We start from the raw sequence: 13,027 nt of genomic DNA, 5'->3' as shown, positions 1-13,027 counted from the left end.
CAATATTCTCAAATAAACATTTACATAATCACTTATGTGCATAGAGGCAGTCAAACCTGACACGCAGACTAAAATCAAACCTTTAAAACTTCTAGTCATGGATTTATTTTGGTGGAATCCATCTGAGCTTTGTTGGCTCCAACTCAAAGGTTATTAAACGAAAACACAGAAATACCCACATATAAAGGCCACACAGATGACAAACACATGTCATCCATTAGTCAGTCCAATCCCTGTAAATAAAGCAAACAACAACTTTACTGCTCATTTGACTCAACAAAGCATCCGAACAAACCTTCAGTTCTCCTGTTGCTACTTTGAAGACGAGCTCCACCACCGAGCCGACGGCCAGACGAGCTGCACTGGATGAATGGACCTCATTCCAAATGGTGTCGCTGTCCACCTGCAAACACAAACACAATGCAGTATTGAGTTGTTTATATCACATTTTTTAAAAGGAGAAAAAATATGCAACTTCACACTGTTTTCCATTTTTTTTTTTCATCATTTGATGGTTTACAGTACTTCAGTGTGACAGTGACTGCAAAACTGTGGGACATTTGAAATATGATTCAGCTTGTGTCATTTCACATCAAAGTTAGTCTTTAAAAGTGGCTGTTTAGGGCCTGCTGGAATTGAGAGAACACAACAGAGAGTGACACTGTGAGGCAGTAAGACATATTTAGAAGCTTAATCATACCGACAGCATCATTTCTGAATATTTTTTTTTAGCACACTCAAAGAAGCGGGAGTCTCATTTATAAACGTGGCGTATGCACAAAACGGGGCTGAAAATGTGCGTACGCCACTTCCCACGCAAAGGTTGTGATTTATAAAAAACAAACTTGACGGCAGAATGTGCGGTCCTCTGCGCAAACTCTGACCCATGTGTGAGGTGGTGAACTGAAGTCAGACTGCAGAAAGTACATGTGGGAATAACAGTTACTCGTAATATGTTCAAGTATTGATGCCTCACGCACATTTTTTTGTTTTGTTTTTTCCGATTGCTAAAACGACAGTGGTCACAACTGAAGCCACGTGCAAAACTCAAACTACAGTCTGCACTACCAAGAGTCACCTGAGCTAAACAGTTCACATCTCCTGCAAAACTCATTCCAAGCAACACAACTCTTAACACACGTCTCAGAACAGGCTCAGTGCAGCCAAACACTATATATATATATACCCTTAATGTCCTCGTTTTCGGTCTGACCTTTAATACTGTTCGTGACAAAACCTGCATGAAGAAAAGTATGTTTGCCTATTACACTTTCGGCTTCAAATTGTTTCTCAGGGTTGGGGAATACCACTAGTTGATGCTGTGATTTTGGCAAGGTGTTAACAATCAGAAATTGTTGGAAACATATAAATTCTGCGGTGAGCCCTGTGCATAATGCTGCATGATGGCAGTGCTGACCCTGCAGGAGGACTACGCCAATGGAAGAATCAGGAGAGAGAGAGAATTCAGGGACCACGACAATGCCGATTTAAATTCCCTAAAGCTGTGCTCTTGGATCTATGTACTGAATTGGGTCCAGTAGAGAGGGCAACGTGCCGGAACCGTGCCATCCTGGTCCAAATACAGGTCCTCGCCACTCTGGGGGAAACCGGCTGTTTCCAGAGGGAAATGTCAGACAGCTAAGTGTTTTTTTTATTTATAAATATTATATATAATCTTCACCTTTATCACTAAGGCTTGTTTGGATATAATATATAGTTCTGTTAAATCTAGGTCTGGTTTATCAACGCTGTCCCAGAGTGCCGTAATGCCTGCCGTTTTGGACAGTATTATTAATATAGGTTAAGTTAGGTTAGGTTATACAGGTTTCCCTACATTGCGAGAACGGGCTGAAATTATAATTCAATTTGCAGTAATTCCCGAGCGTCTGAGAAGTTTTTTGCTTTTTCCCCTCCAGTTGTCATGATTCGGCGTAACGAAAGAACAACTGCCAGTGTCATTCATATACTGATCAGCAATCACGAGGTGCTTTGCATTGACTATTTATGGTTAACAAATGGGAGTGTACAGGACGGGATAAGAAGCTGATCCACGTACGCACACTTGTGGGTAATCTGTGATTAATAAAGGGAACATTGCTTACAGGTGTGCGTACGCACGGTTTTATAAATCTGAATGTTTTTTTGGCGTACGCCATTTTTGGCTTTTGGGCGTACGTACACTTTTAGTAAGGATCCTACGCACAGTTTTATAAATGAGACCCCAGATGAGTAAGATAACTGTGTTTTAAGATGTTCATCAATACATAAATTGTCTTAGTTAAAAACTTAAAATATTTCTTAATTAATAATGGGTTACTCATTCTGAGCTTTATTGTAATTTTATATGTCAATTTTAAAGTAAAGGGTACGTCAGTTTCGATGTGGACAAGTCCATATGATGGAACATTTTAAGTATGGGTAAAAACAAACTGGAAATTAAAGGCAAGAAAAGTTGAGCTATTTATTTATTTATTTTATAGAGTGAAAATAAGATTTCAGGATTGACTGTATATACAGTATGATTATGTGTGTGTGTGTGTGTGTGTGTGTGTGTGTGTGTGTATATATGTGTGTGTGTGTTTGAGTATGTACAAACAGGGCCACCATTCAGTGGTTAAGCATTGTTAATGCTAAGGCACGCTCGTTCCTCAGCCCCAATCACAACAGTACAGCCACGCACATGTAGGTACACACACACACAAAGCCAAATTAACCACAATATTCTATGTGATTACTTGATTGTAAGCAGGACCTTGCACATGATAATATACACACCCTCCATCATGCAGGGCAGGTACTGCAGGCAGATGGAGCACTTGATAAACACAGAGAAGAAGAAGCTGGCAGAGGAAAAGAAGAAAAGGAAGGTCTGTGTGTCGATGTGTTTGAACTGTAGACACATGTGCCGAGTGGACGATGCCAGAGCTCTAGCAATGTTTTTTGATGTAAACCTGGGGCTCACCTACTTTAAATAATGTTAACTTTAACCTGCCAGTCACCCGCTCTGTCAGACCGCTGGCCTTTTCATCCACACTGACAATCTTCCAGTCAGTCAGTTGGCCGACTGGTATAGCCCCTCAGTCCTTCAACCAGTCGGTGTGTTAAGCGACTCAACAGCTTTTCAGCCAGCCGGCCCACTTTACTTTCCTCTTGTCTCCTGTGACAGGAGCGATCAAGGCTGGAGGAGGACTCCATAATAACATCCATAGGGGAAGAAAAGGGCTCTTTTAAAGTTGTGCCAAGGAAGAACCATGAAATAAAAATTGTGGTGCATTTACCACAGACTAAAAACTAAAAAGGAGGGAGTGAGGAGGTATAGAGAGTGTTGATGATTAGTGACTGATGGAGCAGAGAGAAAGAGAGAGAGAAGCTGGCGTAAGTGGAAGACACTATGTAGCAGCCGAGTCAGTGATTGAGCGAGGGAGCAAACGAAGAGCCAAGTGAGTGAGTGAATGGGAAACTGAATCATATATACAAGTCAGGTTAATGAGCACAAACAGATGCTGCTCCAAAGCAGCATGTGGAGACTGGGTGGTTTATTATTTCCCATGTTGATGCTAGCTTCGCCTCAAGCCAGGAGTGGGACGCAAGTTAGTCAAAAAGTGAAAGGGAAGGGGTGTGTGTGTGTGTGTGCGTGTGTGTGTGTCGGAGGTAGAAAAGAGCGGGAACGTGCTGGTATGATGGAATGATGGTTTCCCACAGGCTGACGGCCTAATTTCAAACCCCTTCCTCTGTAAGTGTGTGTGTGCGTGGCTTGTATGTGTGTGTATGACAGGAAGACAACAATTTAGCCCCCATTTGCGATTATAAAGAGCAGAACAGAGCAGCGCGGAGCTTGGGCTCTTCTTGTTCCCACCACAGCAACAGCAGTAAGCCCCAAGGGAGGAAAGAAAGGGGGGCATAGAAAGAGAGGGAGAGAGTCAGGACGTATGGATGACATGTAGAAGAGTTGGAGATGTAGAAAGAGCAAGTAAAAGGGCAATGTAGGTGTAGGTGGATGGGTATCGGGCTGGCCTTTGGAAATCCTCAACATTGTGTAAAAGTCAACCACACACACACACACACACACACACACACACACACACACACACACACACACACACACACAGGTGTGTGAGACTGTTCTAACATATCCATTTCAAAAGATAGCACTTCCAACTCTGAGCAGCCTTAGCACACAAACATCCCCAAACACACTGCTATGCACACAAACAAAAACATACCCCCCAACCAAAGCAGTGCACACACACAAACATACAGCTCGTATGCTGAAAACATCTGGTTATAATTACAAACACAGCGGAAAGGCAAGTAACAGCTTTTGTTGCCTCTGGACCTTGAGGGGCGTTTGTGCGTTTGTGTGTGTGTGTGTGTGTGTGTGTGTGTGTGTGTGTGTGTGTACGTGTTTGTTTGGTGGAACAAGAACAAATGGGATCATTATTGAGGCAGGGGGCAGAGAGAGAGTGGGTGAAGGGGAACAGTTATTATACTGCTATTTGATGATGATAAAACTCTGCTTATTTGTTTCATTACAAAGTCCGATGGAGCAGTGCCAGTTGGGTATTGATTAGATTAGCACAATGTTGTAAAAACCTAACAGTCTATTACAACAATTTTCCACTGAATAAACCAGCGTGACTAACACTGGCAATTTCTATGTTATATCAGGCACACAAATTACCAATACTTAATCACCTAGTGAATATTTGTAAAATGACTCAAGCACGACTTTATGAACCAATAATAAGTGACTTACCCCGATGCCTCCACATGGTAGCCTCACAAACATGGGACTCACTGAACCTGAGGCAGAAAGACAGACATTGATAATTAGAAAGGGTAATAAAGAAATAAAGTGAGAGAGAGAGAGAGACAGAGAGAGAGAGAGAGAGAGAGAGAGAGAGAGAGAGAGAGAGAGAGAGGGTTACCAGGTGAGGAGGTAACTTTCTGGACTCGCAGGCACAAATGGGTGCATGACCCCTGAAACTGAGCATTTGACTTTCTGACCTAATCTTACAGCAAGAGTATACAGGGGCATGCTTTAATTGGACAAGGTGAAGGGGGAAAAAGGATCTCATTGCCCTGCTAATTAAACCCTCTCCCTCTTCAGGAGGAATCAAGATTTTAGGCGAGAAGGAGACAGATTTTGTCCGAGAAAATGGAAACGAGTGAACTTCATTTTTCTGACAGGTCAGAAAATATACAGAACACTAGCTTTTCTGGAAATTAGAATTTCCTATAACTTTTTTTGTGAAACTTGACTTGACAGCGGATGTTAAACACTATTGCCTTAGGCGGGATTTATGGTTCTGCGGGGGCTCTACGCAGAGCCTACGGCGTAGGCTCCGTAAGAAACCTACGCCGTTGTGAACATTTATACTTGCTGGTATGTCTATGTCTTTCTAGAGCATCTCTTTAAGAGAATAGCAGACCCGGCACTTGTGTATGCGTGGGGAGTGTGTGGTAGAGCGAGTTACGGGGATTGCGGTTTCTAGCGGTGGAGATGGAGATTTAACACCGAACCATAAATCAGAATGTAATCTAACTGACTGCATATCCTGCTTTTCGAGAAATGTTTCAATGTAAAAACTTAACTGTCTGAATTTTCAAAACATTAAACTAATCTCAATACAGCGTTGACAAGTGGACTAATGTGAAGTTTCATGAGTACAACAGCAGTCCTCTGAAGCTCAATGTGCTGAGCGTAGCACTCACATTACCAAGTTTGGGATCCAAGTCTCCACCCGCTAATGTGTTAAAAATACATGTGCTCAACAGTGTCTGACAACAAGAAACAACCACTAACCAGATATTATTTAATACAGTGTATATGAATAGTTTAATACCTCACTATTTGCAATGTGTGTGCAGACCCACGTGTATGCTGAACCTTACACAGGATTATCTGGTAATTCTCCTGTGTAAACAATAATAATAAGGGGAATTTATGTCTCCACTGGAATGAAAGCTAAGATGACCACTGGGGTTTGCCCCTTAGCTTTTCTTCCCCCCCCCCCCACACACACACAGCCTTGGCTACACCTGCACTTTAAGCCACAAAGGCTACATAAGTGACAAAGCAGCCTGTGCAACTTCCAGTTAACAAGCTTCAGCAGTTCCTCACCTTATCGTAACACCTCCAGGACTTTATTAGATTGGACCTTTTGTTATGACACGGTTTAAGCATTAAAGCAGATTCTTTTCACAGACGCTGCAGAACAATGGCATTCAAAAGAAAGACTTAGTCTGAGATTTAGTCTGCTCAAATTGACAAACCTAACACTTAATGTTGCATGTATGCATGTAAAGTAATATGTACTGTGAGCTTTCTGCTTTGAACTGCACCTGTGCACTGAATCGTTGGCCCATTGTGGTTGTAAGCGGTTTGTAAAGTACTGTGAAACAATTAAGTAATACTATTTATCTCAACACTCATTCATTTTTAGCGTTAATGCTGGCACATTTTAGCAGACTAGTTAAGATTAAACTGGTAGACAACAGCATGGCTGGCAGTCAGATTGTCTAGAAATCTATACTGTAGCAGCTACATCAGCTCAAATTAGAGTTTGCTTGTGAATCTGTGTGCATGTATCGATGTGTTATGGTTTGTCTTACAGTCTAATTTCTGCCGCAGTGGGTTGGTTCCGTACAGCAGGACGTGGGCTTCAGAGTGGACCGTCTGCAACTCCTCCAGTGAGGCCTTCCTACCGCGGATACACTGGTCACAGAGGAGGACAGAGGAGAAGACGGCAATAGAAACAGACGACAGACAAAGAGAGACAAATTACGCATTTGGTTTAAACTCTGCGCTCACTGTCCAAAGTACCATAGTCACTAAAGAAGACGACAATGAGAGTGTCACATTGTCAAGTTTAGGATACCCCGTCCTGCACTTATGAAGTAATGCATGGTGTCTGTATTTGTAAGTGAGAATTTAGGAGATGAAACTGGTTCATTTTGAAGCCATAACCCCAGAATGCACACTTTTATTTTTAAAGCCAAGTGTCAAGAGAAAATGTCTACATACTGCCTCCTTCTGGTCAAAATAGCAACCTGCAATTCAAAGTTTAACAAGCAGATTAATTACACTATTAACCTTGGAATCTTTGTCAAAAGAATTTTATTTTGAAGATGTTGTTTAACAGAGAAAACAACAGTACACAGGTGTACACATAGGAGAAGAGGAAAAAAACACCACGACATGACATGTTAATAACATGGTTCTTCGTGCTGTGGAAAGAGGTCTTAATACGGTATTTGTAATGTTGCATAATGTATAAAATCCAGAATAGAAGAAGACAGAATCACACTTGCTGTAGCTTCAGGAAAGGACAATTCAAGTCTATTGTTTTATAAATGTTGTATCTATGTAAATCTGTGTCTCACAGGGTTGCCTCTATTGGGCCAAGTTTAAGTGTGGCCTTACCTCGCAGTGCGCCCTGAGGCCTGTTTCCTGTAGTCGGGACCAGATACTCTGAATGCGGCCAGCGTGCTCTGGATGACTGGTGGTGTTGCCACACATACACTGGTGCTTCTGCATCAAAGAGTCATACACTAGTCCTGGAAAACACACACACCATCACACAGACAGTTTCAGATTAATTGTATATCTCTGACAACAAGAGCAGGAACAGTTGTTGCAACACGATTTCTATAATCACACCGTAAGCCTTATGATGCAATATTCTATTGGACCTGCTTCTTCATAAACAAACGGTCAGATGAGATGATTCGGTACAGTAAATGACACTTGTTGTTGGTATATATTGTCAGGGGGCTCAGAATACGTAGCAACAGCCTTGTGCATATACACAGCAACTGTAATGTATGTTTGCTCATCATGCTGTGTGGTTCCAGGAAAAATGTTTCCTCTAACCTGCAATCAGCAGGATTAAAGTGTGTTTCTAGATTGTTGTTTGCCACTCTACTTTATGATATATCTGTGTAAGACCCATATCATTATTATCTTTCAACAGACCTGTAGTAAATCGAGGCTTGGCAGGGGGCTCCTGTACTACCATGGGGAAGGAGGCGGAGGCTGGAGATGACTGAGCCCTGGAGAGGGGGCGGTGTCCAGCAAAGCTTATTGATAACCCGGCTGCTTCCATGGAGGCTTGGTAGTTCCTCAGCTGGTGGATCCGCTGCTGCTCTAACATCAGAGCCTGCTGCTCACAAACACACACACACACACACACACACACACACACACACACACACGTACTGTATGACCACTGGACTGTAATATCTTTCTTTTGCCAGAAGATGGCACTAGATACTTTCAAATGCCAAGCTACTGTAATCTATAATAAAGGCTGCATTCTTTAGAGTTGAAATTATGTTACACAGTGACAAACTGGTTTTCTGTTCTGTACAGTTCACATGACAATACCACAAAAATACGGTAGCAATGCAAGGAAATCTGTCCGATATCTAAGTGACAGGTTATTAACTTAGAGGTCTTAGGATACCTTTTGAGCATTCAGTTGAAAAGACTATACTTAAACCCTTTTGACAAGGATAATGGACACTATTCATCTAAAACCACTTGATTATCAACTTGACCTCACAAACTAATGATTATTCTCCTCATACAATTACAAAAGGGAGCAGCCTAGATCAAACACTGAGCTTATAATACACAGAAATAATGAGCCACTAAACTGCCTTCAGAACATGTACTTACTAAATATTTCCTTAGAATGTGTGTCATGTAAGTGCTTGGGAACCTTACCCAAGCATTCATGTACCTGAGTTAAATATCTGACATTTTCACTCAAAAGAGTCTCACCAAGCAATCCTGTTGGGCGTGTCTGCTCACATTGGGCACCATGGCGACAGTGAAAGGCGTGCCTGATTGAATTTGGCTGAGCGGACAGCAGGGATGGGCTAGACAGATGAGGACATGGTGTCCTGACTGTGTATGGGTGTGTGTATGGATGTGCGTGTGTGTGTGTGTGCGCGTGTGTGTGTAATACAGAGATAGAGAATATATTTCCATGGACAAGGAATGCAAAACTGCAGACTCTGTGAGGGTTTCTGTGTGTGGGAGAACAGAATGAATTTTGAAAGCATGAGAATGTTATTTTGGAGTCGTGCTAGGGAGTAGCGTGGGGGAGGTACACAAGCCGTAAGCCATTCATAAAAAAAAAAACCACACTACTCTGCATTAGTGGAACAAGAGTGGTGTGTGTAAGTACGTTCTACGTGACTAAAAACTTAAAATATTCCAGAGAGTGGTCTGGAGAGACAGTCAGGAAGGAAGGCAGATTGAATGTAGAGTGTAATGTTTCAGTCAGTCCCTACTAGCTCCATCTGTCACTGCTGTCAGATACTGTAGCTCTCATCCATTTTCCCAACATTTACTCAACCAGTGAAAAAGATTCCTCCATAATATCTAGTTCTAGTCACTTTGAACCTGAATGCATACACATGATGAGATAATGTTACTGAGATAGGATTTGATGCGTGCAAGAATGGAATTTGCAAGCAGATCAGTTTAATCTTCCTTATTTTTATTTTTACTCTGGAAGATCTGAAAAGCAGATTGAACTTGTGGTTTTCTGCATTTTAACTGACTCTAGTTTCACGCCCAGTCAGTCTCAAATTTCCATCATTCACTCTTTATCTCACTGTCCTCCTCCTTCTCTTCTCAACCTATCATCTATCTGTGTAGCATTTTTCCTCTTCCTGCTTTTCCCTCCTGCGCCACCTTCTTTCCCACTCCCACCTGCACCCGTCCTTCACCTCCTCCCCACCCCTGCCTCCTCACCTGTCGGAACAGGAACTCCTGCTCAACATCTCTCTCCTCCTGCTCTTGGGGGTCTGGGGGTTCCTGCTTGATGACCAGCCCTCGCAGAGGCCCGGTCTCCTGTGTGGATGGAGAGGATGAGGACGAGGAGGAGAGGGAGAGCCCCTGGTGCTCCCTAAGTTCCTCTTCCGTCTCCTCTGGGTGACTCTGGTGCTGCCTGCCCGGCCCTGAGGTGCTGGAGCTCGCTGCGGAGACCGGATCACCGGGCTTGGACATGATCTAGAAGACAAACAGACAAGTTCAGGTGAGAGGTAGTATTGCTATGATTGGGGGCCTGATTTCCAGTGAGTCATGCATAGGGTTGCAAAGGAAAATTACAGAACATTTGGTTTTAATATAATTTAGAAAGTTAAGCTTAGGAATTTTAAAATAAACAAAATCATGGAGCACTCTTGCATACACACAGTTGCCAATTATTTGGTAAATCCAGCTAAAACGGATGCAGTCAAATACAACAGCCCTGTAATAAATCCAATAAAATGTTTTAGAGGAGGAATCATGAGAAAAGATTCAATACAGTCAGGGACATCCAGTGGTGCAAGTGCTCAGACCTTTTACTTGGGTAAAAGTAGCAACACTGCAGTGTAGTGTCTGTAAGTAAAAGTCCTGCATTGAAAATCTTAAGTTAAAGTATGCAAGTACCAAGTAAAGTAAAAGTACTAATGCAGAACGGAATTATATCATTGGATTATAATTATCGATGCATACTTCTGGGTAGCTTAACCTATAACAATACATCATAATTAACATAGTGAATTTGTACTTTGCATTTATAACTTAATGTGCAAAGTAACCAAAGTTGTCAAATAAATATAGTGAAGTAAATAGTACAATATTGGCTTCTAAAATGCAGTGCAAGTATTAAGTACCATGAAATGGAAATACTCAAGTACAAGTACCTCAAATTTGTACTTAAGTACAGTACTTGAGTAAATGTACGTATTTACATTCCACTACTAGGGACAGCAATGTACTGTATGATGCCATACAACCTGCACCGCCTTAACAAGTGTTGGTCCACTGAAGATGTTTTTCATTCCAACAATAGCTGACTGACCAGTTTGAGTACATAACAACAATGTAAAAGACCTTAAGTTGAACCAGACAAAAGCTAACATTAACCAGGCACTTGTACTTTCTGTACACAGAGATAACCGGACATGTACTCTGAATAGGTTATTTATTTATTTAAAGATCTCCATGTCAAATATTTGAAATGCATTTACACATAGTTAACTTAACTATGCCTGGGCCTGCAGAAGAGTTGAAAACTGAGCAAAGGACATGAGGGAGGGAGGGGGAGAGAGAGAGAGAGAGAGAGAGAGAGAGAGAGAGAGAGAGAGAGAGAGAAAGAAAGAAAGAGAGGAAGAATTATAGAGGAGAGATTGTAGGAATCTTGTTGTGGCAGCTGTCCCCCATCCCTGTCGTCAAAGACCTCAACCTTGATGTGTAGGTCATGATTGGAGTGGACCCACTGTTTGTGCATGAAACACACACACACACACACACACACACACACACACGGTTGGCATAATGCCTAGGGAACAGTCCATTGACGTCAGAGAGCAGGCTCTTGCTTCATCCCAGTCCCTCTTCTCCAAAAAAAACTCAAAACACTGATTCTCGCTCTTCCTTTTTCTCTTGTTTTGCTATCTTTCTCTCCCTCCAACCCTGCTAAAACTTAAAGAGAGGAAATAGCTGCTGAGATAGGAACCATAAGGCAGGCTCTACATAAGCCTGTTGAATCAGTTAGAAGAGAGTGACAGAGATAGCAGAACCACATCCATCTATGCATCCACATATTGTTGGAGAAATGAGTGTGTGTTGATCGAGTGGCAATACACGATAAAGACACTTGTTTGGATCAGTTATCGGTACATGGGTAGAGCCATCGTGCACCCATTTTTTCAGTGACACTAGTTGACTCTTGTCACCATCTGTTTTTCTCACACACTTTCACAACAATATTATGACAGTGAGTATACCCCAGTATTGCTTTAGCAGCCTCGGGTAATTAAAGGTAAGCAGCAGGCTTGGTTTGGAACTATTTCAAGATTCTTTCATTCCTTTCCTTGCTGCCAACATGACTGTTAAAGCCAACATTTTTGTTAGCAGGAAGGGCCCCTTTTCATTGCTGACTTGACAACAAAATGTGAACGAGGAAGGATGATTCATGTTTTACAAAGTGGAGGACGTCCAATGGTGAACAGGGTCGATCAATGAAACTAAACATAGGTACCATACCAGTAATACATTTGTAAGGATAGTTTGTGATACTGAACTCATACATATGGTAAGTATCAAATGTAATGGCAGCCATGATGGTCATTATCTCTATAATAGCGCTGCAATTCCTCTTGTTAAATGGAAAGTGTATTGTTTTTCAGAAACCGACTTTAAAATGCAGCAATCAATAGTATTTCTCGGGGGTACTTCTACATTTTTCCATTGTGCTATGTTGTTTGAGAGGCAGTAAAGAGATGAAACAAAGTCAATGACTAGCTGGGGGCATGTTATTTATTTACATGAAATTGTGTAAGAATGGGACTACTGGGTATACAACTCCAATGGCTGTGGAACTGTACAATCATATTAGAAAGAAACACAATGTATTTAAAAATTTCTAACGGGTGGCCGGGTTGTGTTCAGTGGGTAGAGCAGGCGCACATATACTGAGAGGCTTGTGCCTCGTCGCAGAGGTCCAGGGTTCGAGTCCGACCTATGACGATTTCCTGCATGTCGTCCCCCTCGCTCTCCCCTTTCTCACCTAGCTGTCCTATCAATTAAAGGCAGAAAAGCCCCAAAAATAATCTTAAAAAAGCCAGAGCAGCCATATGTCGGAGAGCTGAATTTGGGGGAAAAAAATGAAAAGTATTTAAGGTGGTTGCATTTTGGTATCTGTAGCTGTCACTGTCAGATTCTCTTGCCGATTTTACCGTAAGTGCCCCCTTAAATAGCTAAATTAACTGGAGTTGGTTACGGTGCCAATACTTTCAGTGTGCATCATCTGTGCCACTATTACACAACTTACTCGCTCAAGTTTGTTCTTGCCTAATCACAGATTTATGCTTTTTTATTAAGGAATACAAAGGTTTGGATTAATGCTGGCAAAACCCCAGAATGGAACAGGTTACACTGACAAACTCAGAGAGAATCTGTTGCATCAGCTCTGGCTAACACTTCTCCAGGTGATATTTGGAGTATGAGCTTCATGACAGG

At 42.0% G+C, this 13,027-nt stretch overlaps 1 protein-coding gene across 6 annotated transcripts in view; it reads right to left on the bottom strand.

The window, feature by feature from the left end:
* hdac4 (histone deacetylase 4) overlaps positions 1-13,027 on the bottom strand; it is a 130,101-nt gene that overhangs the window by 24,664 nt on the left and 92,410 nt on the right. For 5 of the 6 annotated variants that reach the window (XM_078263246.1, XM_078263249.1, XM_078263250.1 and 2 more), the window contains 6 exons: positions 9,770-10,027; positions 7,979-8,165; positions 7,427-7,560; positions 6,616-6,718; positions 4,757-4,803; positions 296-403 (listed from right to left, as the gene is read on the bottom strand). In XM_078263246.1, coding sequence (XP_078119372.1) covers positions 296-403; positions 4,757-4,803; positions 6,616-6,718; positions 7,427-7,560; positions 7,979-8,165; positions 9,770-10,027 — 837 coding nt within the window. The remainder of the gene's footprint in view (positions 1-295; positions 404-4,756; positions 4,804-6,615; positions 6,719-7,426; positions 7,561-7,978; positions 8,166-9,769; positions 10,028-13,027) is intronic. The other variant, XM_078263248.1, reaches the window with a different exon arrangement.

This window comes from Sander vitreus, chromosome 11 (assembly GCF_031162955.1).
Source record: "Sander vitreus isolate 19-12246 chromosome 11, sanVit1, whole genome shotgun sequence".
NCBI lineage: Eukaryota > Metazoa > Chordata > Actinopteri > Perciformes > Percidae > Sander > Sander vitreus.
Note: the sequence above shows the minus strand (reverse complement) of the source record. Positions and strands in the feature narration are given on the sequence as shown.